Source organism: Chaetodon auriga, chromosome 19 (assembly GCF_051107435.1).
Source record: "Chaetodon auriga isolate fChaAug3 chromosome 19, fChaAug3.hap1, whole genome shotgun sequence".
Taxonomy (NCBI): Eukaryota; Metazoa; Chordata; class Actinopteri; order Chaetodontiformes; family Chaetodontidae; genus Chaetodon; species Chaetodon auriga.
Genome location: NC_135092.1, coordinates 530385 through 557947, shown reverse-complemented (window position 1 = coordinate 557947; position 27563 = coordinate 530385). Strand labels below are relative to the sequence as shown.

The 27563-nt window shown below is 39.3% G+C and overlaps 1 protein-coding gene across 5 annotated transcripts in view; it reads left to right on the top strand.

Moving 5' to 3' along the window:
• syk (spleen tyrosine kinase) overlaps positions 1 to 27154 on the top strand; it is a 75799-nt gene extending 48645 nt beyond the window's left edge. For all 5 annotated transcript variants that reach the window (XM_076757261.1, XM_076757257.1, XM_076757256.1 and 2 more), the window contains 11 exons: positions 6206 to 6344; positions 12532 to 12613; positions 12753 to 12799; positions 13525 to 13587; positions 14854 to 14935; positions 18454 to 18613; positions 20298 to 20507; positions 22003 to 22192; positions 24516 to 24656; positions 25705 to 25817; positions 25960 to 27154. In XM_076757261.1, coding sequence (XP_076613376.1) covers positions 6206 to 6344; positions 12532 to 12613; positions 12753 to 12799; positions 13525 to 13587; positions 14854 to 14935; positions 18454 to 18613; positions 20298 to 20507; positions 22003 to 22192; positions 24516 to 24656; positions 25705 to 25817; positions 25960 to 26032 — 1300 coding nt within the window. In that variant the 3' untranslated portion in view covers positions 26033 to 27154. The remainder of the gene's footprint in view (positions 1 to 6205; positions 6345 to 12531; positions 12614 to 12752; positions 12800 to 13524; positions 13588 to 14853; positions 14936 to 18453; positions 18614 to 20297; positions 20508 to 22002; positions 22193 to 24515; positions 24657 to 25704; positions 25818 to 25959) is intronic.
• The last annotated feature ends 409 nt before the right edge of the window (positions 27155 to 27563 follow it).

The following is a 27563-nucleotide window of genomic DNA, read 5'->3' as shown; positions in this document are numbered from 1 at the left end:
GACCCACTCGCCGGAACCGCGCCATCCCGGTGCATATCCAGGTGCTGACCACTCTGGGGTTTCTGGCGACTGGCTCCTTTCAGTGGGAATTAGCCGACAGGTAAGTGTCTGATATGATTAATATTATATAATATTACATTGTCTGTCTAAAGCCCCTTTTGGGTATAATTCAGTTAAATTATGTCCTTAGGTCTGGGATATCGCAGCCATCCCTCAGCGCCATAATGCCAGCCATTTTGGATGGCATTATAAAAATGACCAGTCGATACATCAGGTTTCCTTACACTGTGGGTGAACAGGCCAACATTAAAAGGCAATTTGCAGCAATGTCCGGTTTCCCAAATTTAATCGGCGCAATTGACTGCACTCACATTGCTATAAGGGCTCCGAGTGAAAATGAATTTGCTTATGTGAATCGAAAAAATGTGCATTCACTCAATGTACAAATTATTTGTACCTCGGACATGATCTTGACGAATGTAGTGGCACGGTGGCCTGGGTCAGCACATGAATCATTCATCCTGACGCACAGTAGTGTAGGGATCTGTAGTTTCTGCCACAGATCGCGCTGTGGCACTGGAACTATTCACTGCGGTGACGACGTGCCGCCACTCATTTTTTTTAATTATTATTATTTTATTCGTGACGCCACTACCGTGGCCACCAAACAAAATATCCTTTCTGGCCTCCACCTCACCCACAAGCCCCTCGATTTCAGTCTCCGTAAAATTTCTTTTTCTTTTCTCTGCCATGATCGAACGTAAAATGCCATTGATCAGCAGGTATATTTATATGCAAAGTCATTCATGAGGTACTTTGCATTGACCATTCATGGTAAAATGTGGGTGTGTCGGGGGCGGGATGTGAGGTGAATCCACCTGCGCAATCTTCCAGGTGGAGTGTGATTTATAAAGGGAAAATTGCGTGCAGGTGTGAGTACGCACGTTTTATAAATCCGAATATTTTTTGGCGTACGCACACTTTTAGTATGGATTCTACGCAATGTTTTATAAATGAGGCCCCTGGTCCGTAGTGATAGAGAGGGGGGAGAGGGGTGACTGTGGGGGTAGTTCAGAGCTGTAGGTGGTGGTGGTGGGGGGACCTTGATGACAACGGGGGTTGGAGCAGAGTGGTTTGAGGGGAGCTGAGGTGTTAAGGACTGCAGCTGAGGGGAGACGACTGGCCTGGAGAGGTGTGAAGAAGTGGGGCCCCAATGAGAAAGGACTGGAGTGGGAGCAGAGTCAAATCTGTTAAAAAACAAGTTTAACTCATTTGCCCAGGCCTGATCTCCAGTGGCGGCTTGCCCATCCCCACTTTTGCCACGGCCCAAGATATGTTTCAGACCTCTCCACACATCTCGGACATTGTTCCTCTCCCGGCACTGCTCCAGGTTCTCTCTGTAGTTTTTAGTTTTTCTTACAGCTCCTATTGTTATACTTCAGCCCCAGCTGTACTCTCTGCAGCTCCTCCTTGTCCCCTGAGATGAGGTCCTCTTCTTCTCATTTAGCAGAGCCTTCAGTTCAGGGGTCACCCAGGGCTTGTTGTTGGGAAAACAGTGTGCTCTCTTGGAGGGCACGGTGTTTTCCACACAGAAGTTGATATAGTCTGTGATGCAGTGAGTCAGACTGTCAATGTCCTCCCCATGAGAGCTGCACAGTATGTCCCAGTTGGTGGTGTTAAAACAGTCGACGAGGTTGTGATCAGAGCGACCGAGAGGGGGGAGGGGGGTGGAGGTGTATGAATCCCTGACATCAGCATCCAGAAGTTCCAGAGTTTTATTGTCCCTTGTGTGGCAGTTAACATACTGTGTGAAGTTGGAGAGAGTGGCAGAGAGGCATGACTGAAGTCCCCAGAGATGAGAAAGAGGGCCTGTAGGTGTCTTGTCTGCAGCGTAGACAATGTGCTGTTTTTTCGCAATACCCTAGCTTAACTTCATACTATGATGGGGGGCACAGCGTCTTCTCACTGGGCCAATTACACTCTGCATAAGATTCAACAGCTGTGTCTCCATTCAGGGGCTTCATTTAATGACTGAATGCATCACAGCATCACAAGACTGTCCCTGTTCAAAGGCTCCTTCAAATGCGACCGAGAAATGTGGCCTTCTTTTCAGGAAATTGATGGGTCCAATGGCTGGATCCAAGACTCTTTGCAAGCTGGTGATGATTGGATTTTTGTCAAGGGCATTAAACCTCAAATCTTGGTGAAAATAACAGGCTAGTTAGTGATGTCAAATGAAGAAAAGCTGTTAAATGAATAATTACTAGAAATTAAGTATATAAATCAAGTATATGAAGTGTAGAGACCTTGGATATTTATTTTTTTTATTTTTTTTTTTTTTACTAGAGTTAGGGCTATTTTCATTGTTGGATGAAGTATTCAGATCTTTCACTGAGGTAAAAGTACTAATACTACACTGTGGAAAATACTCCACTACAAGTAAAAGTCCTGCATTCAAAACCTTATGTAGTGCTTTCTGTACCCCTTACCATAGGCAGTGCCCTAGGTTCATAAATTTTAATTCCCAAATGAGTTAGTTAACCCTCTATTTATATATCATGAACTCTTTCAACCACATAGCAATGTCATTTTAATTTCACTAGAAAAGGATCACTTGACAAGTAGGATTCCAATGGATTTGACTTAGTTTATTAATAACAACAAAAAAAAGAAAAGAGAAAAAAAAACCCCCATATACTTGCACTGACCTGAAATAACCTCCAAATCTCTTACTAAACCAATAATATGGTTCTGTATTTAACCGCTGTTAACACCTTTTTTTCTGGGCCCAGCCACACACGCACGCACACACACACACTCGTACAAGCCGGCAACGAAGGAAAAGCAAAACATGAACAAACCCCCGTTGCAGGCCTGATCAAAGCTGGGGAGCGGGGCGGCCGAGTATAGTGGAAATCCGCACACTTTGACTGCAGAAACAGAAGGTGAGTACTCACAGTATCCTAGTTTGTGTCCTAAAAATCTCAGAATTGCACCTCAGCGCCAACAGGAGATGCAGGCAGGCAGGCAATGACCGTGGAGGACCCTCGGCGGCAGAAATCGTCTTCCTCCACGATAGGCTAAAAGTGCAGCTAGCCGCTGTTCTCCGTCTCCAAACAGTCACGTCTCCAGTCGGTCTCACTCCTCACCTCCACTTGTGGTGAAAGAACTCCTACACCGACGATTGCTGACTGACTGGGTTAATCAGCCCAAAGAAAAACTCTTCAGTAATTTTTTTAAACTTTTATTTCGTCTCACTCTCCTGATCATCTCCCGCAGTCGTACTTCCCATTCCTCCCGTCCAACCACCCCACCTCCCAGCTCCACCACCAATCACACAACTTGAAACGTAACATCACTAACGAGCAGCGAATCACAAACATTAAAATGAAACAACATAGGTTGTAGTCGGCATATGCCACATGCAAGTAAAGTACACTACAACCAACCAACTTAAAGCTGCAGTATAACACTTGTATTCAAATAACCACATTAATAACATTAACACATATTAATATGGAGCAGGATTTACATGAACATATTGGTTTTCAAGAAACAGTTATTTGAATATTAAGGAGTAACTTAAATTAGCCGGGGCTACACTTACTTAAGAAAAAGTATAGAAGTATTACCAGCAAAATGTACGTCAAGTATGAAAAGTAAAAGTCAGTAATGACTCAGTTGTGTTCTTATGATATCTGATGTCTTTGGATTATTACTCATGCATTAATGTGTATGTTGCATTTTGCTTATGATTGAGCTCATTTTAACTTGCTTTATATACTGTTGGGTAGTTTGATATACAGCAATGCAACATCAGCAAGATCATCCAATGTTTGGAGTGATGCTGTCATGTCAGAACCAGATATCTCCAATCAACTTTTCATGAGCTCAAAAAAACAGCCCTGTTTCAGCATTGTATATTTCCCCCCGAGATGGAATGGAGCAGCAGCATGAAGTAGCATGAAATGGAAATACTCATGTAAATAGCTCAAATTGTTGAAGTTAAATGCCATTAGCCATTTAAAATATGTTAACTAGAGTTAAGTTGTTGCTAACTTGCTAACTGCCTAATTTTAACATTACTGTCGGTGAGAAGTACACATCTTATTCTACCTGGATATGGTCTTCTCACAGTCTGAGCTACATAACATAAGTGGCTGAGGCTCAGGAGGTAGAGTGGTCATCCACTGATCAGGAGGTCAGTGGTTTGATCCCTGACTGAATCCCAAAACTGCCCCTGATGGTGTGCCATCGGTGTGTGAATTCATATGTACATCACTTTGGAAAAAAGCATCTGCCAAATGACTAATTGTAATTGTAATACATACCAATGCTGGTGGTTTAACTTCTGTTAGAAATCTTGAACTTTCTTCATTTCTGCCAGTACTTATTATACATTATACATGTCAATATAGTGATAACTTTTATTATGGCAAAAAATACCCCAAATCTTTGGAGTCTTTATTAAGATGAGATAGGACTTTATTGATCCCACACCAGGGAAATTTAGTCATTACAGCCAGGTTACAAAAAGCAGGCACAGTGGCATAAGAGGTCCAAAAATAATAATATATAATATATTTAGGCGATACAGAATATAAAAAAAACAACAATGTGTATGTACATTTTTACGGTTTATAAAAAATAGTAAATGCCAAATAATCCTACTGCTGTGGAGAGGTATTGTTGCTAGCAGTCTTATTACTGCTGACATTGCATATTGTATTGCACTTGAGAAGGCTATTGTACTTGAGGAAATACTATTTTGCTTGAGAAATACTGGGTTTATGTATATGCACAATATATACAGTTTTATAAAAATACAGTTGTCAAAATGGATAATAAATAGCGTTATTGCACAGTTGAGAGAAATACACAACTTAGAAATTGCACCAGGTGAAATGGATAATGTGAGCATACATATACTAATACATGTAAACTGCAACTTGACTGGTTGGCGGAGGCACACAAACAAGAACCGGTAATTCTAGTTTTGGTAATGTTCTGATATGGACCTAGATCACTCGCTTCTTTTCCAACACTAATGTTAGCTATTTAACTAGAACAGTCAGCCAAAATTGCGACAGCATTAGGGAACTATCTAGGGTACAAAAACAATGCCAAATAGCTCATGCTATGTTATTTGGCATTGAATGACTGAGTGAGTGAGGACCAGCAGTAGCTGATGGTCTCACTTTGTGATAGCATTACGATCATGTTATCTTTCGTTATTATCATTGTCATTAATTGAATTAATCACCATTCATCATTGTCATTATGGCACAAAAACTACCTCCCTTTGTCATCCCTTTTTTCCCCATGTTTCTCCTTCCTTAATGTTACACTTCAGCTACACCCTCGTTCAGCTCACTTCTTGTCCTTGGCTTCCCTGTTACACGCTTGCTCCTCTATCTGGCAGTAGCCATGGCCAGTTACCTCTCGTCCTTCCACCTGTTACATAATGGCAGATGCTGCTGTCACCGTAGATGTTGCAGCCATTGCAGAAAATATCTGTGATTTTTGCACATTTACCAATATCTGTGCCCTACTAACTTTACTTACTGAGATGCCATACTTTTCAGGTGTCAGGATAGAGGGTCATTACAAAGTTGTCTTTGTGATAGCTGTTGGTTATAGCAGCAACACGTAGTACTCTTGAGTGAAACAAACTTGTAGTCATTTCGATGAGACAACTCAATTTCCGCAGGACATACAACTGTGACATAATTCTGAATGCATTCCTAATGAATACATGTGAATAAAATGCAAATGCTATTTGATGCATGTGTGGACTTTTTCTTGACTTACCATGACATAACAATGCTATTACTTTGGTTGTATCAGATGGAATAAAAGACAAAAAAAGACACAGATCTCTGACTCATACTTTGCATTTCTGATTATTGTCATGTGAACTGGGTATACATTTCACAAAACTATGCTGGCACCTCACGAAACATCATTCACATCTCTGAGGTATAGATCATACTTATACCATATTCACTGCAGAAAACAGATTTCACCATACTGGCAATACAAACAAAACAACAGAAGAAAGGCTTTAATTGCAAACTTACATGTTGTTGTTGTTGTTGCAAACTTACATGTTGTTGTTGTTGTCTCCTCATCTGCCAATGTCCTCATCATCATCCTCTTACTTTGTGACTTTCTTTTCTTCCTTTTCTTCTTCTTGTGTGTGCAGGATCCGACAAAGAGATCTGAATGGATCCTATGCTCTGTGTTTACTACATGAAGGACAAGTCATGCACTATCGCATTGACAGGGACAGGACGGGCAAGCTCTCTATTCCAGATGGCAAGAAGTTTGACACCCTGTGGCAGGTTAACATAATTATTGTCATATATCTGGTCATTTTCATGTTGGTGTTTAACTATGAGTCGCAGCATTAGATGCAGGGTTTCCCTGCAGGTGTCTGATTGATTGTTCAGTGATTGTGACCAATTTTATTTTCTCAGAAATAATATAATGTAATTCATGATTGTGAAAGTTACAATAACATCCCTTATGAACACTGTCTTGGGATGTGCTGAGCACATCCCAAGGCTGTGACTGCATCCAGGATTTAATTTATTCTTTTCTTTTAATGCTGATTTAATAATAATTAATGAATTAATGGTAGATCAGTCTCATCATCTGAAGCGTAAGCTCTCGATACAGTGACTGTCCATTTCCAGCTCAAAAGACACTGTCTGACAATGACTTAAATGAAAAGTATTATTTATTTGACACAATAATGAGAATGGATATGAAAAATGAATGATATGACAAATAATATGGATTCTATGATGTAACACAAACAACTAGATGAAGAAGCTATAGCAAAATAATAAAAGGAAAGTGTTTGGCAATAGTGAGAAGTAGTTTTGAAGAAAAATGAGGATTTATGCAGGTCACAGGTAAAGTAAGGCAGCGCTGGGTTTGAAGTGACATTGATGGTATTAATACAGCAGTCGTCTGAGATGTCATCAACAGGTGAGCCTGTGGCATCAGTTCTCACTAGACATGTGTGGTTATGTTTAACAGGGGTCAAGATTGGGGGAAACGCCTGTGGTGGAGCCAATGGGTAAGGCACTTCAAGGTGTTCGTAGGTTACCCAACGAGGGGCTTGAACCCACGAGCCTAAGATTAAGAGTCTCATGCGCTACTGACTGAGCTAGCTGGGCTAACAAATTTGGTGCCATGACACAGATTCGAACCGGGGTTGCTGCAGGAATGGGGTCAAATGATGCAACTGAAAGAGATGGTTCCACTAGAGTAGTAGTGGTGAATGGATTAGTACAAACAGCTCCGTTCCCAGGAGATAATGATTCGCAAACATTGGCGAAACACATTTGAAACCCGATCACAGGCCCTATCATCTAAATCTGATTGCATGAATAGAACTAAAAGACAGTTATACGGGGCAGGCCCCAGCCCAAGAAGACAAAATGGGAATACACCCAGATATCTGGGCTTGTTTTGACTGAGATCCTGTGAGAGCTCTGCCACTTCAAACTCAGTGCTGCCTTACTTTACCTGTGACCTGAATAAATTCTACATCTGTGAACTGAAGATTTCTCCAGTCTTGTTCTTGGGCTTCCAACAAAAGAATTGGGGCTAACAACACAAAGGTAGTGTTCATTTTTTGAAATGAGCCTATGACACCAACTCTTATTCAATGGAAAATGCCTACTTCTGTGCCAGCGGTGCTCTGATGGTGGTCTGTCCCGAACTGACACAAAGGGATGGGGCCCCCAGGCTGTCACTCGTGGCTCTGATCTGCACCGCAGTCCAATGGGGGGAACCAGTACAACCGCGGTGTTGAGAGCCAATATTGGAAAGAGACGCTTTGGGGGCTGGACCTTTGCCGTCGGTAACAGACGAGGAGCAGCTCTTTCGATGGCTGTTTGACCCAGACAGATAGGTTGAGGCTGGCTGTAGGACTTCAGTCCGAAGAGGTTGACGGCCATATGGCAAAACTTCTCAGTTAATAATAAAGTTGAGAATACTTTTAATGGCCAGTTGAAAATATCTGCAAAAATATTATTACGTGATTACCTTAATGGTTAGAGAAAGTTCGGCTTTAACTCTGAAAAAGTATTGTGGCAAGCAAAAGTAGACAAAAGATTACAATAAGACGCCAATAGGCGGGCAAGAGACAACTGACAAGCAAAAACTGAAGTTAGAAAAACTAAAGAAAAACAAAAGTGCCGAAGAAGTGAAGTCAGTAAACATGAAGTCAAGGTAAAAGTAAAAGAAGAAGTGACAAAAAGAAATGGGTGCTTGCCACGGGCTGCGGGGAATATACCCTCTGGCGCTCAGGGGCGTGTCTGTGACAAACAGGCCTTTGCTTGCTTTAGAATGATTTACAGGTGAATGTTGTTACTGCATCCTATAGAGAGAAAACATTAACTAACAATTGCGTGTGATGGACTCATCTGCTTTTCACTATGGTCAGTCACAGAGTTTAAATGATCAGTTTTCAATCACACATCAACATTGTTTACAACATGTATGTTGACACCAATATACATGTATCTGACACATTTTGTTGATTAATGGCAACTTCAGAAGAAGAAGAAGAAGAATAATTAGAAGAAGAATCAGTGGGAGACATTCCCCTTTATTGTCACACATCATGCACATGCAGGACACTGCACACGAAGGAGAAATTTGTCTTCCGCGTTTCACCCATCCCGGTCGTCCTTCTTCCACGGCATACCGGGAACGGTGGGCTGCCACCCAGTTCCTTTTTGTCACCATTGGTCAGGTGGTGATCTTCTTACATGTTTTTAGTGGGGATATATTTTACGGGGGATACCCCAGGTGAACACGGGGAGAACATGTAAACTCCACACAGAAAGGCCCTCTTTTTTTTGCAGCAGGCACCGAAGGCATGGTGAAGGACCTTCTTGCTGTGAGGCGACAGTGTTGCCACCGTGCCACCGTGCCACTACTAATACTAACTTATATGATAACTAATAGTATAACTTACTAATAGGACAAAGAAACAAGGAAAGGCAGATTATATTTGGGGAATTAAGCACTGGTAATTATAACTGTCTCATGTCGCGTATCTGAAACCTAACCGCTTCTAGCCTCTAGATGGCAGTATGATTCCATGGTAGAAACCCAGACAAAAATGCATATGAGAGTTAAGATCATAGTTTGTCATTTTACAAGCTAGAAACACGGGGAAAACATTGATACCCTACAAATTATGAGTTTAGTGCTGTGGGAACATCCAACGTTGAATCAAACATATCGTTTGCATTATCCTGATGTGGTAGAAGAGAAAGCACACAGACTTGCAAAACAGTTTGCTCCAGGAATGCTTGCTTTGCAACTTGTCAGGGCTATCTGGTTCTTGAGGCCTCTTGAGGCCTGTTGAATGTCTAACGCCTTCATCTAGTGTGGAGCTGTAAGAAAAGATTAGCATCTCCATGGCAACAGTTTAAATAATAGGTGATCCTTTGTAGTTGACATATTCTTCCTCCCAGCCCTCCTGAAGGAATGCGGAGGAAAAGGTGTTAAGGCCAGACATCTTGGCTCTCTACATTAACACCTTCCTGCAAACAGTTTAAATGATAAGTAACTCTTTGTAGTTGGAATGTTTTTCCACTGCAGCTCTCCTGAAGGAATGCGGGAGGGAAAGGTGAATTGGAGGTCACTGGTTCTCCTACAGGAGTATTGGGATCACACTGAGAAAAAAAAAATCCAAGATTTCGAGATTAAAGTCAAAAATTATGAAAATAAAGTCGTAAAATTCATTCATTCATCTTCTGCGGGGGGGCTGAAGCCTATCCCAGCTGTCAATGGGCGAGAGGCGGGGTACACCCTGAACCGATCGCCAGTCGATTGCAGGGCAACATATAGAGACAGACAACCACTCACGCTCACACTCACACCTAAGGACAATTTTTTTTTTTAGAGTTGCCAATTAGCCTAATGAGCATGTTTTTGGTCTATGGGAGGAAGCCGGAGTGCCTAAAGAGAACCGACTCATGCACGGGAAGAATATGCAAACTTCACACAGAAAGGCCCTGCCCGACCCAGGGATCGAACTGGCGACCTTCTTGCTGTGAGGCACGCGCACTACCTGCGTCGTCGTAATATTATGAGAATAAAATTGTTGTCATAAGACAAAAAGTCATAATATTACAATACAAAGTCATAATTTTGCCAATAAAAAGTCATAATTTTGCGAAAATAAACTCAAAATATTACAAAAATAAAGGCAGAATTTCACGAGAATAAACATGTATTTTAATGAGAATAAAGTCGTAATTTTATGAGAATTAAATTGAAATACTCGGACAATAAAGTTGTAATTCTTGTCTGTTATTTTAGAAGAGAGATATCAAAAGAGCAGTTAAAATGAGGGTCGTGCAGAACTTGGTGAAGTTGTACTTCACACACATTAGCATAAATTAGCTAATGTAGGCTCTTTGGAAGCAGCCATAAATCACAAGTAACTTTACTGTACCCCAAATCTTGGGGTTGATCAGTGAGCAAAAAAGAAAATCCAAGATTTCGAGAATAAAGTCATAATATTATGAGAATAAAGTCATTCTTTCATATGAAAAAAGTCATAATACAATAAAAAGTCAGAATTTTACGAGAATAAAGTCATAATTTTATGAGAGTGAAGTTGTAATTTTACGAGAATGAAGTTGTAATTTTACAAAAATAAAGTTGCAATTTTACGAGAACGAAGTCGTAATTTTACAAGAATAAAGTCAAAATATTATAAGAATGAAGTCGTAATCTTACGAGAATACAGCCGTAATTCTACGAGAAAAAAGTAATAATTTCTGCAAGAATAAAGTCGTATTTTTTCAAGAATAAAGTTGAAATATTAGGACAATAAAGTCATAATTCTTGTCTGTTATTTTAGAAGAGAGATATCAGAAGTGCAGTTAAAATGAGGGTCGTGGAGAACTTGTTGTTGTTGTTCACACACATTAGCATAAATTAGTTAATGTAAGCTCTTTGGAAGCTCCTTGATGAGCAAAACCGTGACATTTCCTGTAGACTCTGTGGCAGGGCACAACGCTGGAGACAGTGGTTGCTCGGGGGCTGCCCGTGCTCTTGCCTGTTTTGTTTTCTTCTGTTGTAGGATAGGTACCGTAATATCCTTTTCTCATAAAATTCTGACCTCATTGTCATAATATTATGACTGTATTCTCATAGTATTATGACTTTTTTTTCATAATACTACGACTTTATTCTCAAGATCTCAAAAAATGTTTTTCTGCTCAATGTGGCCGTAAAACTGTCGTAACATAAGATCAGGCTGGGTGAAAGATAACTTTTATGTAATAGTGGTCTAGCAGCGGTCAGCTGGAACAAGCTCTAACCTTATCTTTATGTCAGCTATCATAGCTAATGAGAGCTAATGTCATCTATCAGAGCCAACGCTAACTAATGTTGGTGATCATAGCTAAAGTTAGGTTCTATGTGAAAAACAATGGAAGAGAGAATCAGATTTATTTGAAGTTTGGGAGTTCTAGGTGAACTTAGAACCATAGGTGTGTGGCATCAATCTTGCTGGGTATAAAAAGTCTTTATTAGTCCTTTTTTCAGCCACTCCAAGCACTTGTATTGCAATTGCATGGTGCACATCAAAACCAGATGGCTGGATTTGATTTAGCTTAGCTCTGATAGCTGACATTGCTGTTAACCTAAGGTAGAAATTATGCTGCCAAACCAACGTAACGTCAGTGAAAAGTTGTGATGAGTGAGTACACCACTATCTGTATCTGTATCTGTATCTGTTCAACCATCTAAATTACCTGTATCCATATCTGTACTTGGAGTGGGCGGGAGCTAAACCAGAAATGGTCGTGATAGTAAAATTGGAAATGGGTGGGGCTTAAATCAGTACATTATTTTAAGTCTGAAATTGATATACAATCAATATATTAATATAGGTTACTTTGTGTGTTCAGCTATATTAACAGAGCACAGCGTGAAGACAGTCAGTTACCCAATGAGGATTTTCCTTCGGCACGAGCACGGATATTGACGAGTTTTACTTGTATCATGCTCGTACTCGTCAAAAATGCTTTATCTGTACCGGATACTCGTCTGAAACGAGTACCCGGCTCAACCCTATCTTAAACCCAGCCGGTTTTATGTGGAAAAATAATAGCACAGTGAACCAGACTTAACTTACTTCTGGTTTGGGAGTATCTGGCAAACTAGTGGGGGCCAATATTGTATGTAGTATGTAAATCATTAGTTTACATGATTTGTAAATCACACTCTCTTTGCCCCTCCCCTCAAACCTTTCTTCCATGCCAAAAAGGTGACAGAAAGTTGAAGCTGAAAACCAGTGAGTCTGTAAAAAAAAAAAAATGGCTTTGACAAATAACACATCAAAATAAAAAGATCCATATAAAATGAAAAAAGTGTGTTATTTTTCAGACTTTGCACTTTTAGTCTTGCATAGTTATTGATGCATGTATGTAGTCCTGACCATTGTGATGAGTGTCTAATGTGTGTGAACTTCTCTCATTTCCACAGCTGGTGGAGCACTATTCATGCAAACCAGACGGCCTGCTACGAGTGCTAACAGAGCCCTGTCCAAGACCTGATGGAGAAACTGGTAAGACACCTACAAGATGAATGCATGACTGTCACGCAAACTTAAATCCACTGCATATTAATCAATGTCTAACAAAAGTGTGGGAGTATTTTCAAATCTGATGCCCCTTTGTCATATTCTGTGATCATATTGCTGATAGGACGACCAATACTCCCACGGGACCATCCTGGATTAAGTTCTGCCCTTGTAAGTTCTGTGCGTGTGTGTCTGTGTGCATGTATGTGTACATATGTGTCATTAATACATTTGCATATTGTCATGACCCTTTGCATATGTCCAAAAAGCAGGAAGTAAGGTCATACACTCACTTACATCTTTAATATGATCTGTGAATAGAAATGAGGATGCTGCTTGTATTATCTTTATTTTTTAAATATTTTGTTAATCACAAGTTTGTGCCTGAAATGGGTTTAAATCATAGATTGAGCTGGTATTCTGTTTTCTGATGTGTGTGTGTGTGTGTGTGTGTGTGTGTGTGTGTATATATACACATAGTACCACTAGATCTTTCACCTCCACTGACTTGGGTTGGAGGCAGAAATCTCAAAGGCAGATATCTGGGGACATAATCTGTCCACATGAATAGATACCACTAGAGAGAGGTCAGGAAAATGTCTTTTCATAATTTGGATGAACCAGCTCTTTTATTTTTGTCTTCCTCCTGACAGGCATACTGTGCAGTAAACTGTACATGGAAATGCTGTATATTGTTTAAACAATACTTCAAACAGTGTCTTTCTACTTCCCATAGTTTGTAGTTGAATGAATCAGTAAGATGACTGATAAACTTGACACATCCTTGTTTGGAGATAACCTTTCCCCTGAATCTGTTTCTACTGTAATGATCATGTGCATGACTATTACATTACCAGGTCACCGTCTGATAACTTCTCTGACATGTTGGTTTCTAGCAAAATGCGGCAGGTGGAATTCTCTCCAGACTCAGAACTGTTCCCATACCTGGCCGAAAACAGGTGCTCTACCACTCCTTCTGCCTAATAAATCTATTGGTCACAGTTGTGTGCAAGCCCACCTTAACTCTTCCCCGTGTCTGATTTTGCTTCAGTATGGATTACGACTTACTAACACTCTTTGCTTTATCACGTCCCTTCTCCATGTCTCTGACAGATCCCAGAGCAGAGCAGACAGTTTCACAACTGGTGCATCCTTTTAAGACCCCTGTATCCCAATATCTACTGTGCACTGGTCACTTTGTTGAGTTTATTTGATGGGGAAATATATGTTAGGGGTTCTGCAGTTTCCTAAGAAATCACTAAGACACTGAAATATCTGAAATATTATTGCTATTGATTGCTACAGAAATTATGACTTAGGGGAATTTTCCATCCACTAGCAGCTCGAAGTGTTCATTTAGCTAGTGAAAAAGCTTTTCATCTGCAATAATTAACAGCAGTTTAGCTTTTAAATTAAATTTGTCACACAGTCCTGTCGTTGGTCTGTTTTGTTTTCACATCACAAATGAACTGCACCAGAATTAAACAACAAGAATTTGGCATCATATTTAAACTGAGGCATTATGATCCTTATGTCAAGTAGGTATTGTTGTGGTTGCATGCTGACTATGTCTGCATAATTTATATGACAGGTCTGGACCAACCACAAATTTCTGTAGTACCAAACAGAAAATTCTAATCACAAGACAATTTGTGAATTCCACAAGTTCTCTGAAGTCATTATTTCCACTTATTTGTTGAAATTAAAACTAATACCATGGAACCTGTTTACCTGTGAAATGTCCCAATCTGGTGTTTTTTGAGCATTCCACAACTTTCCCAGTCTTTTGTTGCTCCTGTCTCAACTTATTTCAAATGTGTTGCTTGTATCAAATTCAGAATAAGCATACATTTACAAAAATCAATGAAGTTGATGAGGTAAAACATTAAATATATTATCTTTGTACTATTTTCAATTGAATACATGTCAAAAAGGATAAAGAAATCATCACGTTCTGTTTTATTTGTTTGACACAGCATCACAATTTTTTGGAATCGAGGTTGTATTTGGAACAATCCATCTTTATTAAACCTAAGCATTCTGAGGGAAAGTCTATCACTGTAACACATGTTCAATATGAATAGTGGCATCCTGCTACATCAGAATATTGAGTATTGAATTAATTCACTCATTGTAGATTACGCCTGCCCTGTGAAAATATGCTTTATGTGTTTTCACTCTGTATGTTCTCTCAAACATTGTCTTCTCTGATGAACTGATAATAGAGCCGGGGATCTCGACACAACACCACAGATCATCTCAATCCTTATGAAACCACAGTGTCCAATAATCAAGCAACCAACAAAGGTAAGTTATTTAAAATACACAGTGGATGTGTAAGTACACCCTGCATTCAACACAAAGTTGAGTGTCCCGATGTTCAGTGGCTATTGCTGACTTGCTAGTTAATTAGCACAAGCTCCCCTGCACATGATCACTTAGATTTCTGTACGAATGTATATTCTCTTCATTAAACAACCTTCCTTTAAAGAGTTAGTCTATGCAAATTAAAGAAGACATTGCACAATATTTTTTACTCCTTATAGTTTCATTTGGCCACCACAAGTGAAATGATTTTTCCATCTGCTGTATTGTGGTGCAGGCACAGCACCAGGATTTCAATTTTTGATGGGCCACAGTTACTTTGGGTGGGCCTCTTAATTACAAAAGTTAACAGTGTTTCCAACTGGTAGTCTCACTTAAACAAAAATGACTGGTATCATGCTGTGGAAGGAGACTAGTACATCTAACTGATTATGACATGTTCAAAATCTTTTTAAAAAACATTGGCTACATGCTGTAGCTTATTATTTCACCGCAAAAGTTGGTATTTATTACAAGTGGCACACGCAGCTTATCTCGTTATCTATATTTTCACTACGGATCAAGTGGATATATACATCAATTCATTACAATAACAGACATTTTAATGCCTGTTAATTCATTTTTGTTTGATCTGACTGGATTACTCTTTAAATTGATTGCAAGGAGAGGGGGAGAAACAGAGCAATCAGAGTACTGGGTGAGCTGCAATGACTTTTAACAGGAGAGAGAGCGCAGTGCACTGTGCTGCACTGTTCATTCATGACCTTAACTATCTGTAAAGGTAATCTGAAGACAGTCAAGTCAGGCAGGGGTATTTAACTCTATCTCCCATATTGTCTATATTTTCTACAACTTCTAGTTTCAATGGGAAATGCATTTGCAGGTATATAAAAAAAGGAATGATATGATTTCCTAAATACACTGCTTCTACATAGTTGGAAATTGACGTGTTACTGTATTCAACATAAAACAGAGGGCGAAAGCCTGACTAAAAATGCACAAAATATCCTTTAACTACAAGTGCATTCATTTAACTGTAGCAGCATATGCCTACAATATAGAATCCATTGCCCTTCTCAGTCACCATTTTTTGCTGAACAACTGCCAGATTGCGTGCGCAAATGTAACATCTCTGGGGTGACCAATGATGGCCCACTGTGACTGGACTAGACCTCATGTGATAATAGCTTAATAAGTGTTGTATTTTTTATTTTTTTTTTCAAATGGAATCGTTTTTGTTTTAAGGGTTTTATTAAAATGCTGAATGCTGCACCTGTTGTGGTGGTGACAGAGATCCTAGAGGCAATTCAGTATATCAGCAAATGAAACAAGTGACTCCATGGCTAGGAACTATTTTGGAGCAATGACAGCATTTGTCATTTGTTCAAACACTAATAATTACACTCAAGTGACATTTAGTGGCCAATCATGACTCTCAGACAAAAGGTGTCACCACTTAGGGAGGAGGCTGAGCTTTATGGTTGGGCCAGCAAAGTTCAAAGCCTCTGACTTTCACACCAGAAACCACTGTTAGCATCCCAGCTGGCAAGAGAACTTGCATCCCATCTCTTGCCAGCTGGGATGCAGTTAATGTTGGATTCTTTTAATAATGACCATGGCTGTTCCCTAACCATAACTAAGCAGTTGCTGTTGACTAAACTTAAAGGAAAAAATAGTGTATTACAACCTGGATTTTATTCACATAACTCTTACAGTATACACAAAGTTCAAACCAAAACATTCTCACTCCCAACTCATAACATATAGCATACCTGTAAACACTGGGATTTGAAATTAAGGGAAATTTTCCAGCACCTCAGCCTGTGCCGTCTCACCACCCCTTGCTTTCATGTATCAGAACATCAAGGACTGGGTCAACTAGTTCCTACATGAAGTAAGAATCATATATCTGGTTGAAAGTGAAACGCTGTGAACATACCAACTGTTACAACCCCTAGCACGTAGTGGGAAAAGGGAAGCAACATAAACCAGTTGTAATTGGTTAAACAAAGTTATTTATTTCAAAGGTAAGGTAAATGATATGTACAAACAAAAAACACCAGTGCAGCACAGTGCAACATCAGCACAGAAAGAGTGCTGATAAATCAAAAAACAATCAAAACCAAAAGAGGACTCTCTGGAACTATCCTACTTTGTCAAACAAAAGAAACCATCCAAAAATAAAACCCTCTCTGCTTAACTAAAACTGAACAAAAACAGCAGATCAGCACCCCTTCTTCCTAGTGTACTCTAACAAAACTTCACTACCACGGTATCACTAGTGAGATCAGTGTTTTCAAGCTGGCCCTGGCCCAGTCCTTCACCAACTACAAAAATGCCTCTTCACAAATTATGACCACACACAACAAACGTCTGGCGCGCTGCTCCTCAGCCGCCCAGAGTACCGGTCCGCCTTTCAGCATCCCGTCCCCGATTGGCGCCTGGTGATTGGTGAACGGGCCCGACTCTGCACCAATCCTGCGAGCGGACAGCCGACGGTGGGAGGCGAAGGGACATCACACTTGCAGAACGAGCCAATCCCACGCCGAGGTCTGCTCCGCCTGCTCCGCACACACACTCCTCAGATGCACGGCGGGTTAGACCAAAAAAAAAAAAGGTGGTGGTGGTGGTGGGGGGGGGGGTCGGTGGCCGTAACACCGACATTATATAAGTGAAAACACTAAAGGGCAATACATATTACTTGAATGATATGTACACATCACTGACACATTTTACTTCAGTTATGATTTTTCAGAGAAACTACTGGCAAGTGAGACAATGAGTGAGAGAGGGTGATTCCAAAATTGGATGGGAGACATACTCTAAATACGGTCATTGGCGGAGCATGTTTCTGCTCTTCATGGGCATGCTTGTGCTGGTAGATTTGTCACTTTTCCCTCCATGTGATATACAAAAATCTGTGTAGCATGTTTTACAAAAAGCACAACTTTGACTGACAAAAAGATCAGCATCCTCCATTTGGTGATATACTTGCACAAATTTTTGAGCCTTCTTGTTTTATTGGCAGGTGGCATTTGTATGTTAGTTACATATGTTACATCTGTACATTAACACATGTACATTACGTTACAAAAGAAATCAACCTTCAATTCAGATGTCACACTGGACACAAATCCCAATCTCCTGGATGAAATTCCTGTGTTTGACTAATTCAAACACCCCAACCTCCTCCATAGGTGAACTTTCCTCATGCTTTATGCCATGTCATTTTACTAAGTCAGGCTGGTTGATTAGAAACCTCAAGCTTAGACTTCCTAAAGCTTAACCAAATCATTTTTACTGTGTAATGGCTCATATGGGTCAGTTTCGAAGGCAATGACAAATTACTTACATCATTCAGGTTCGACACTTGGTTGGAAAGAAAACCTGTTTATGTTTCAACTTGCTCATATACAAGTTTGCATACTGTAAAAGGCAGACTGATGTGTCAACCATTCTAAAACTATTCCTCTAATTTGACAATGCCATTTCTCCACCAGAGGCCATGCCAATGGACACAGAGGTATATGAGAGTCCATATGCAGACCCAGATGAATTGAGGAGTTCCACAGTGGATCGCAACCAGCTGTTCTTGGAGGATGGAGAACTAGGCTCTGGGAACTTTGGTACAGTCATGAAGGGCATCTACAAGATGAGGAAGTATGCTAAATCAGGTCACATTACATTACATCTGCACACACACACCACCACTCCTCCACTTCAATTGCCCTGTATGTCATGATGCCATGATTATGGATTGACAGACATCTGCAGACTTTGCTATCCCTAAATTTGGATATTATTCTCCTCATCATAAATCATAGTCCTGACTTGAAGTAGTATTTTGAGTTTTGGGAGAAAACTGGCAAAAGATTAGCACACTAATTAAAATAGCACAACAGGGAAAAACTGCAGTTACAAACTTTTAAGATGTAACTGGCACAATCTCCCAAGATTCTAAAATAAAAGATCCTAGTTCAAGAGATCCTAGTTTTCTTTTGAGAAATGCCTCCCTTCCTGAACTGATACTCAATCATATTGCTTAGAAAAACATTCAACTTTATGTGGGACTAAGAAAGCACTGATTTCCCTGCCCAACAGAAAGGCAAAAACCCAAACTTTTTTAAACATTTTTGGGATCTTATTCTATTTTCTGTAAGACAAATTCTATTCAACTATCAAATTCCTAAACACACAGATCATATTCATCAGAACCAAGAAAAGAACCAACAGTGTTAAAGCTGCCAAACTTGATCACTTGTGTGATAAAACCATGAGCATAACCAGTCATCCCTTCATTGATACATATAGATTGTATTTAATTGGATTTGTTGGATTTAAATCAGCAACTAGTCTATGATGTATAACCCTTTTTATTCACTTCATTAATTGAACATCTTGTACCTGTGTGGGAACATATTTTCACTGAGGGGTGCTGCATAGCATATGGCATATATGCGCTTACACATTTTCTTCCAGCAAATTCCAGCTCAAATGAAGCAGTGGTAGCTAGCACCAGCACTTCTGGTAAGTCCCTCAGATATCACAGCAACTTCGGCTTCGGCTTAAAATAATACTCACATTCTAAAATATAAAATGATTGGGGGACGAAGTCCACAATCCTTGTTTACTTCAACAGTCTAAGTTCATCAAATCAATTGCAGATCTTATAGAGTTTCTTTTCAGTATGAAATCTCCTCTTTATATTTAAAGAGACAGTTAAACAAACAGTGTTTCTGTGCTGAGCTGTTATGGGGAGATACTAACATGAAGAGAGGATTTTGTACTGAAAAGACTAAACTTTGGAAGACACTCATTTGATTTGTTTCACTCAGACTGCTGAAGCCTCACATCAACTTCAGATAAGCCTCAGAAATAATTTTTCCAGTGAAAGGGAACTTTTGTCCCCCATCACTTGCATACATTGAAAGTGCACTATTCAGAGGTGCACTGTGAACAAAAGGAATGATTACAAGAACTGCAGCAAGACCTATTTCAATGTTGCTGATTACTCACATGGCACTCACCATAGCACATAACCCTATCGCCCCCTCAACCCATTTTATGGGTATTACTGTTAATGCAGTAATACACCACAAAAAGTAAATCTGTTTAACACCCTTTATCTTACTTGTGCACTCTGCATGTAGAGCATTGATGTAGACTCAGTGTGTGTTATTGTCTACCCTTATTCCATCCCGTTAGTCATTGTATGTTGTTGATCCTTGTTTCTGTTTAAAAAAATGTGGCTTACTGTGCTTGAGCCAAAATATCTGCAAGGTGCATTTGTAATTATTGTCAGTACAGTACAGTCATCTTGACATTAACCCTCCCTATATATTAGGACTGAGAAGCCAGTTGCAGTCAAAATCCTGAAGAATGATGATAACAACCCATCAGTACGTGAAGAAATGTTGCGAGAAGCCAATGTGATGCAGCAGCTGGACAATCCTTATATTGTCCGGATGATTGGTATCTGTGAAGCAGAGAACCTCATGCTGGTAATGGAGCTGGCTGAACTGGGACCGCTCAACAAGTTCCTGCAGAAAAACAAGTATGTATTACAACCCCATTTCCAAAAAAGTTGGGATGCCGTGTAAAACCGAAATAGAAACAGAATGTGATGATTTGTAAAAGATTGAAACCTCATATTTCATTGAAAATAGGACAAAGACAATGCCAGCAACACGTCAAAAAAGATCTCAGTTGCCAGTTAACATAATTAATTGTGAGATGTTCCACCAGGTGTTTTCTTTTCAATTCATAACTTTTCCATTCTTTTGTTGCCACTGACCAGACTTTTTTGAAATGTGTTGCTGGCCTCACACTCTAAATTGCAGCATTTGATATGTCGTCTTTGTGCTATTTTAAATTAAATATGGGGTTTCCTTGTTTTGCAAATCGTAACATTCTGTTTCTATTTCCGTTTTACTCAGTGTCCCAGCTTTTTCTTGAATGGGGTTGTACAACTGGTTCCTGACATTGCTTATTACTAATTACTACTAAGCATATGATTATACACATCTATTTGAAATAAGATTTTGAAAGGCGCTGGCCTGTAGCAATGCATTTGGCAGCAATTATTAGTAATAATAATAATAATAATAATAATAGTAGTAATAATAAACTTTATATAGTACCATTCATACAAGAATTGTAGCTTAAAATGCTTCATAACAGTGAAATCATATGCACGAAGTGGGTCTCATCAAAAAAGACACAGAATGAACCTGAAAACAAGGACAGAAAATTTATGTGAATTAAGATGGAGAGTAAAACCACTTAATAGTAATAGCTACAACAACTGTTTTGAAGACATCTGGGAAGATGCCTGTTTGCAGAGATTCGTTCATGACTTTCATGACTTGAAACACTGTTGAATCCCCACTTTAAAAATGCTGTAGGTAAAGGGTTACATTCAGCTTTAATTAATGTTATACAAGATACTGTTTCCATGGTTAGATCTTTTTTACTGGGTTTGCAGAGGTCACCTGTGTTTACATCAGCAATGCTGGCTCTAATTGAAATAATTTTGTTATTGAACAACAACACAAGTTCCTACCATCCACAATCCAGGTTCAGCCACTATCCATAAGAACGTACAAGATGACAAAGCTCAAAGACTCTGGGGAAGAAGCTAAGTTAGTAACATGCTTTGGTAAGACATGAAAGCATGCAGATGGAGAGGGAGAGAAGAGCAGAGGAGCTTGGTGTATCTTTGGAAGTCCCCTGACAGTCTAATCCTATAGTAGCATAACTAAGAGCTGGTCCAAGGCAAGCCTGAGCCAGGAACGAAAGTTTTAAGCCTACTTGTAAGTGTAGAGACTGGACAGACTGGAAGATGCTTCCACAGGAGCTTAATAGCTTAATAGATTTTTAAAGAAAGTTTTATTGTAGTTTTAGTTCAGTTCAACATTTCAGCTATTATCAAATGTATACTTTTATATAATTATTAACAAATCAGCATTCATACCATTGAGGTACACTTACAGTTTAAATAATTTGAATAAATGACTTTCATACTTAAAATAATGATTGATCATCTACAGGCAAACAACCCTAAAGAACATTACAGAGCTGGTCCACCAAGTGTCTATGGGTATGAAGTACCTGGAGGAGCATAACTTTGTCCACAGGGACCTTGCTGCCAGGAACGTGCTGCTGGTCACACAGCACTACGCCAAGATCAGTGACTTTGGCCTGTCCAAAGCTGTTGCTGAGGAACAAAACTACTACAAGGTAACTGCTGACAGGAACAAACAGTCATGGATACATCCTATTGGTTGTAGCTCAGCATGAAGTTCATCCGACGACCATGTTCTGTCTGAATGCCTGTGTAACACTGCAACATCCTGCTCTTGGTGACCAAAACTGAAATCATTAAAGCAAGTTGCTGATAATCAGAACATGGAACTAGACTGTAAAGTTGGTGTTTCCCGGTGTTCCTCCATATTTTCCTCTCTCAGATAGATAGATAGATAGATAGATAGATAGATAGATAGATAGATAGATAGAGATAAGAATGAGAATGGAGAGAGAGAGAGAGAGAGAGAGAGAGAGAGAGAGAGAGAGAGAGAGAGAAAATACGGGGAAACACTGGGAAGCACTTTAAAGATGAGTCCCATTTTTTGATTATCAGCAACTTGCTCTTTGTGCTATCTAAAATTAAATATGGGGTTTCAGTGTTTTGCAAAAGTATATACACACACACACACACACACACACACACACACACACATATACACACATATATATATACATATGTATACAGACACACACACATATGTGTGTGTGTGTGTGTGTGTGTGTATATATATATATACACACACATATATATATATATACATGTGTACATATGTATACACACACACACACACATATATATATATACAGTCAAAAGTTTGGACATACCTTCTCATTCAATGTTTTTTCCTTATTTTTTATTTTCTAAATTGTAGATTAATATTGAAGACATCCAAACTATGAAGGAACACATATGGATGTAGTAGTGGATATGTAGTAAACAAAAAAGTGTTAAACAAACCAGAATATGTTTTATATTTCAGATTCTTCAAAGTAGCCTCCATTTGCTTTGATGACAGCTTTGCACACTCTTGGCATTCTCTCAAAAACACTGAAACCCCATATTTAATTGAAAATAGCACAAAAACAACATAGTAAATGTTGAAACTGAGAAATTTTATTGTTAAAAATTATATCCTCATTTAGAATTTCATGTCAACAACATGTTTCAAAAAATTGAGACAGGGTCACTCTGTAGCATCACCTCTGCTTTTAACAGCACCGTAGGTGTTTGGGAATTAAGGAGACCAACTGCTGTAATGTTGATGGTGGGTTTTCCCATTCTTGCTTGATGTACAATTTCAGCTACTCAACAGTTCGGAGTCTGTTATATTTCATAATGTGCAAAACATTTTCATGGGTGACAAGTTAGGACTGCAGCACATCAGTGTAGCGCCCAAACTCTTACTATTGAGCCATGCTGTTGTAATACATGCAAAATGTGGTTTGGCACCGTCTTGCTGGAATAAGCATGGCCTTCCCTGAAAAAGATGCTGTCTACTTGGCAACATATGTTGATCCAAAACCTGTATATATCATTCAGCATTATTGGTGCTTTCACAAATGTGGAGGTTACCCATGACGTGCACTAATGCACCCCCATACCATCATGTATGACTTTTGAACCGTGCACTTGTAACAAGCTGGATGGTCCATCTCCTCTTTAGCCTGCAGGATGCAGCGTCCATGACTTCCAAAAACAATTTCAAATTTTGACTCATCAGATTGCAAGAGAGCTTTCCACTTCACCACAGTCCATTTTAAATGAGCCCGAGAGCTCTGTCACAGAGTGGCGAAATGGTAAATGGATTTGTATCTGTACAGTATTTGTATAGTCTGAAAACCACTCAAAGCGCTTTTATGTCTGAAGTCTGCATTCACCCGTTTGCACACACATTCATATGGTATCTAAGCCACCTGCTCATTATGAGCGTTATACATTCACACACCTATGGCACAGCATCGTGCATCTGGCGGTTCTGGGGTTCAGTATCTTGCCCAAGCATACTTCGGCATGTGGACTGCCGAGCACAGAAATCGAACCACCAATCTTCTGATAGGTGGATGACCGCTCTACCTCCTGAGCCACAGCTGCCCCTGAATCCCTTCAAATCTTTACTTCAGAAAGACTCAGCCTCTCTGGGATGCTCTTTTTATACCCAATCATGTCACTAACATGTTGCCAGTTAATCTAATTCATTGCATACATGCAAAGCCTTACAATTAATGCAATATTAACAAGAACCTATCTGCTTACTTTTGTATCTCAATTATCATTAGCATATAGTAAATATAATCCAGCAGACAATCATAGGTAGTTGCACTTGCTCGTCAACCAAGAAAAAAAAGAAAGAAAGAAAATTACATGCATCAGAATAACTAGAATCCCCTCAGTGTCGTGAGCAGACTGCAATCGAAGGGTGGTTAACATAACTTGAAATCACGCCCACTGATGTTTTGTATGTGTCTCATCCTACAGGCAAAGGGTCACGGCAAGTGGCCAGTGAAATGGTATGCTCCTGAATGTATAAATTACTTCAAATTCTCATCCAAAAGTGATGTGTGGAGCTTTGGGGTGCTCATGTGGGAAGCTTACTCCTGTGGCCAGAAACCATACAAGGTATAAGCAATCTCTAACCAACCAGAGACATGATGACACTTACTTCACAGATTAAGCCAAATATTTCATTCAAGCAATATCTTATTGGAGCAGTGATAGGTTGGATGCAAAGACCAGATTTCAGTGTTGAGGGACATACTAGTCTGACTGTAATGACTAGACATATACTTCACAGTCTGTTCAGAGATAATTACCTCCATGACCTAGACCCTATCATTTTTAAACTTTTTGTGCCCAAGGCACACCAAAAGGCAAATCTCAAAGCACACCTGTATTCATATCTGTGCAAAACAGCCTCTATAACATGTGCTATCTTTACTCTCATCACTCTGTAAATATTTATTTTTAGTTACTGTTGCCAAATACAATCTGAAGCTATATAAAACTATATTACTAATGCAGTGTATATTAACAAAATAATTCAAGAATTCATTTGAAACTTTGTAAAATTACATCAAAGTAGCAACACCCATTTAATCCAGACAGGTCACAAAATTAAAAATGAGGCTTTTTCCTCCTCCTGAGACAGACTCAAGAAAAAGGCACACTGTTCGGGAACCACTGCCCAAGACAAGATGTATGTAAAACTGAAACTGGCCTATTGTTTGTTCAATTTGGAAGTGAAAGCTGCTCCAGATTCTTTTTTTTTTTTTTTTTTTTTTTTAAACAGCTGTTTCATATACATAAGGGCTAAACCAAAACAATTCACATATGTTTTTAAATTCGTGTTTTACTTATATGTTGATGTATGGTATTTTGTGCTATTGTGTAAAGCATTCAGCTAATTTAGACTACTTCTAGTTGACTCTAATCTGTTTTGCAAATTTTAATGACCTCTTAATTGCATGTGTCACGATCCTCCTAGGCTTTAAAGGTTATATATTGAGTACCCTGATTACTTTCTCAAAGAGTAATACAAAAAAAAACAAAACATATGTTATATGAAGTTCCAGAGAAACTATTGTGTATCAACCTTTTCCTTTCATAGGTGCTAAGCAGTATCTGCCTGATTGTGTCACTTTTAATCTGAACATATCACTGTTCATAGGGAATGAAAGGAAATGACGTCATGCAGATGATTGAAAGTGGAAAGCGTATGGATGCCCCAGTGAACTGTCCACCAGAGATGTATGACCTGATGAGGACCTGCTGGACATACAAGTAAGTCACAAGTTGTCTCTAAGTAATCACAAGGTAATGGTTGGATCAACAAGACTGTCTTACACCAGATGGGAATAATAAGGGCAGTGTATGTCAGGAGACCTAATTTTTGTTAACTACTTGCTGTTTTCTTGTCTTACAGGGCAGACGAAAGGCCTGGATTCAATGTTGTTGAGCCAAGACTACGAGAGTATTATTACGACATTGCGCAGTGATCGTTCACATGGATGCTATGAGACTATGCAAACTATTGGCTGATGAGAAAAAACTGCATTTAATGATACAGGAATGACTGGAGATGGTTATGAATTATAAATGCTACTGTAAAATACTGACTTCAAATGGAGAATTTATCTTACTTTTCAACATAAACCACAGTCATGCAAATGACATTTTTATTACATTTCTTTTTCCTCCTTAATCTAAACAATATGAAAGCTGTAATACAAATCCAGCTTATTCTATGAACAAACATTCATGTTACAGCTAACTGATTCATTTCGTGGAAGTGTTTCATTCATTCATTAAGTGCATTAATGTGTGATAGCTGCACCATTGCAATGTCATTAAAGTGAAACTAAAAAAAACATCCTGTTCATTGTTTATCCAAACAACATCAACAGTTGTAAAATGAGAAGAAGTAACTCTGGAAAGAAATATACACAAAGAAGTCACATGGTCAGCATATGACCTGAGATGTAAAAGTCACATGACTAGTAAAATGTCGCTGAAGTGTGCTTAATGCAAATTTGGATCTGACTTCCAGCATTTAGTTGCCTTCCTCAACTAAAGCTGAGCTCCCACAACAATTGGTTGTCAGGTTGTAGTTGTTTCACTTGAGCATGTTAAGCTGTAAACCGCCAAAGGGCATTGATGACACTCTTTGCCAAGTTCTGATGCCATTTCAATGTGAATTGCTCTTACATTCAAACATGTATATCAAAACAAAACACTATAGTGCTTCACAACACTCCTTCCAAGCTTTACTCCAAAGGGTCCAAAATAACTGACTCCAATATATGAAGGGAAGGGAGATGAAGAAACTTAATCCAGGGGCAAATATGCGATGCCAACAAACACATTGAGAGGATTTTTCTGACAGTGGCACCAGGAATCCAATATTTTTGCCATAGTCTGGATAACAGGTTTGTGACCACCATGACCCACTCTTCATGAGCATGTCAAAGAATTAGATTGAAATATGAAAATCTTAGGCTGGTATGATAGGATGTTTCATCTCTTCTACCACTGCTGCTTTGCTAAGTCGCCCACCAACTCTTAATACTATATATCATTTGATGATATTCAGTATTAGTACATTGACATCATGCCTTTCACTGAATTGTGATTTCATCTGCTAATCTCTTGTCTGGAATAGGCATTTCGGAGTCTGTTATATTTCATAATGTGCAAAACATTTTCATGGGTGACAAGTTAGGACTGCAGCACATTAGTGTAGCACTCAAACTCTTACTATTGAGCCATGCTGTTGTAATACATGCAAAATGTGGTTTGGCACCGTCTTGCTGGAATAAGCATGGCCTTCCCTGAAAATGATGCTGTCTACTTGGCAAAATATGTTGATCCAAAACCTCTATATAAACTACAAGGTAAGTCAGGACAAACTTTGCCACAAAGGAGGTCTGTGCTGAACTGATTTGGTCTGCTTGTCTTGATCAGCGATTGGGCGCAGACGCTTCAAGTTCAGTGGCTGAGAGAAAAGAAGGATGGAGATTATTATCATAC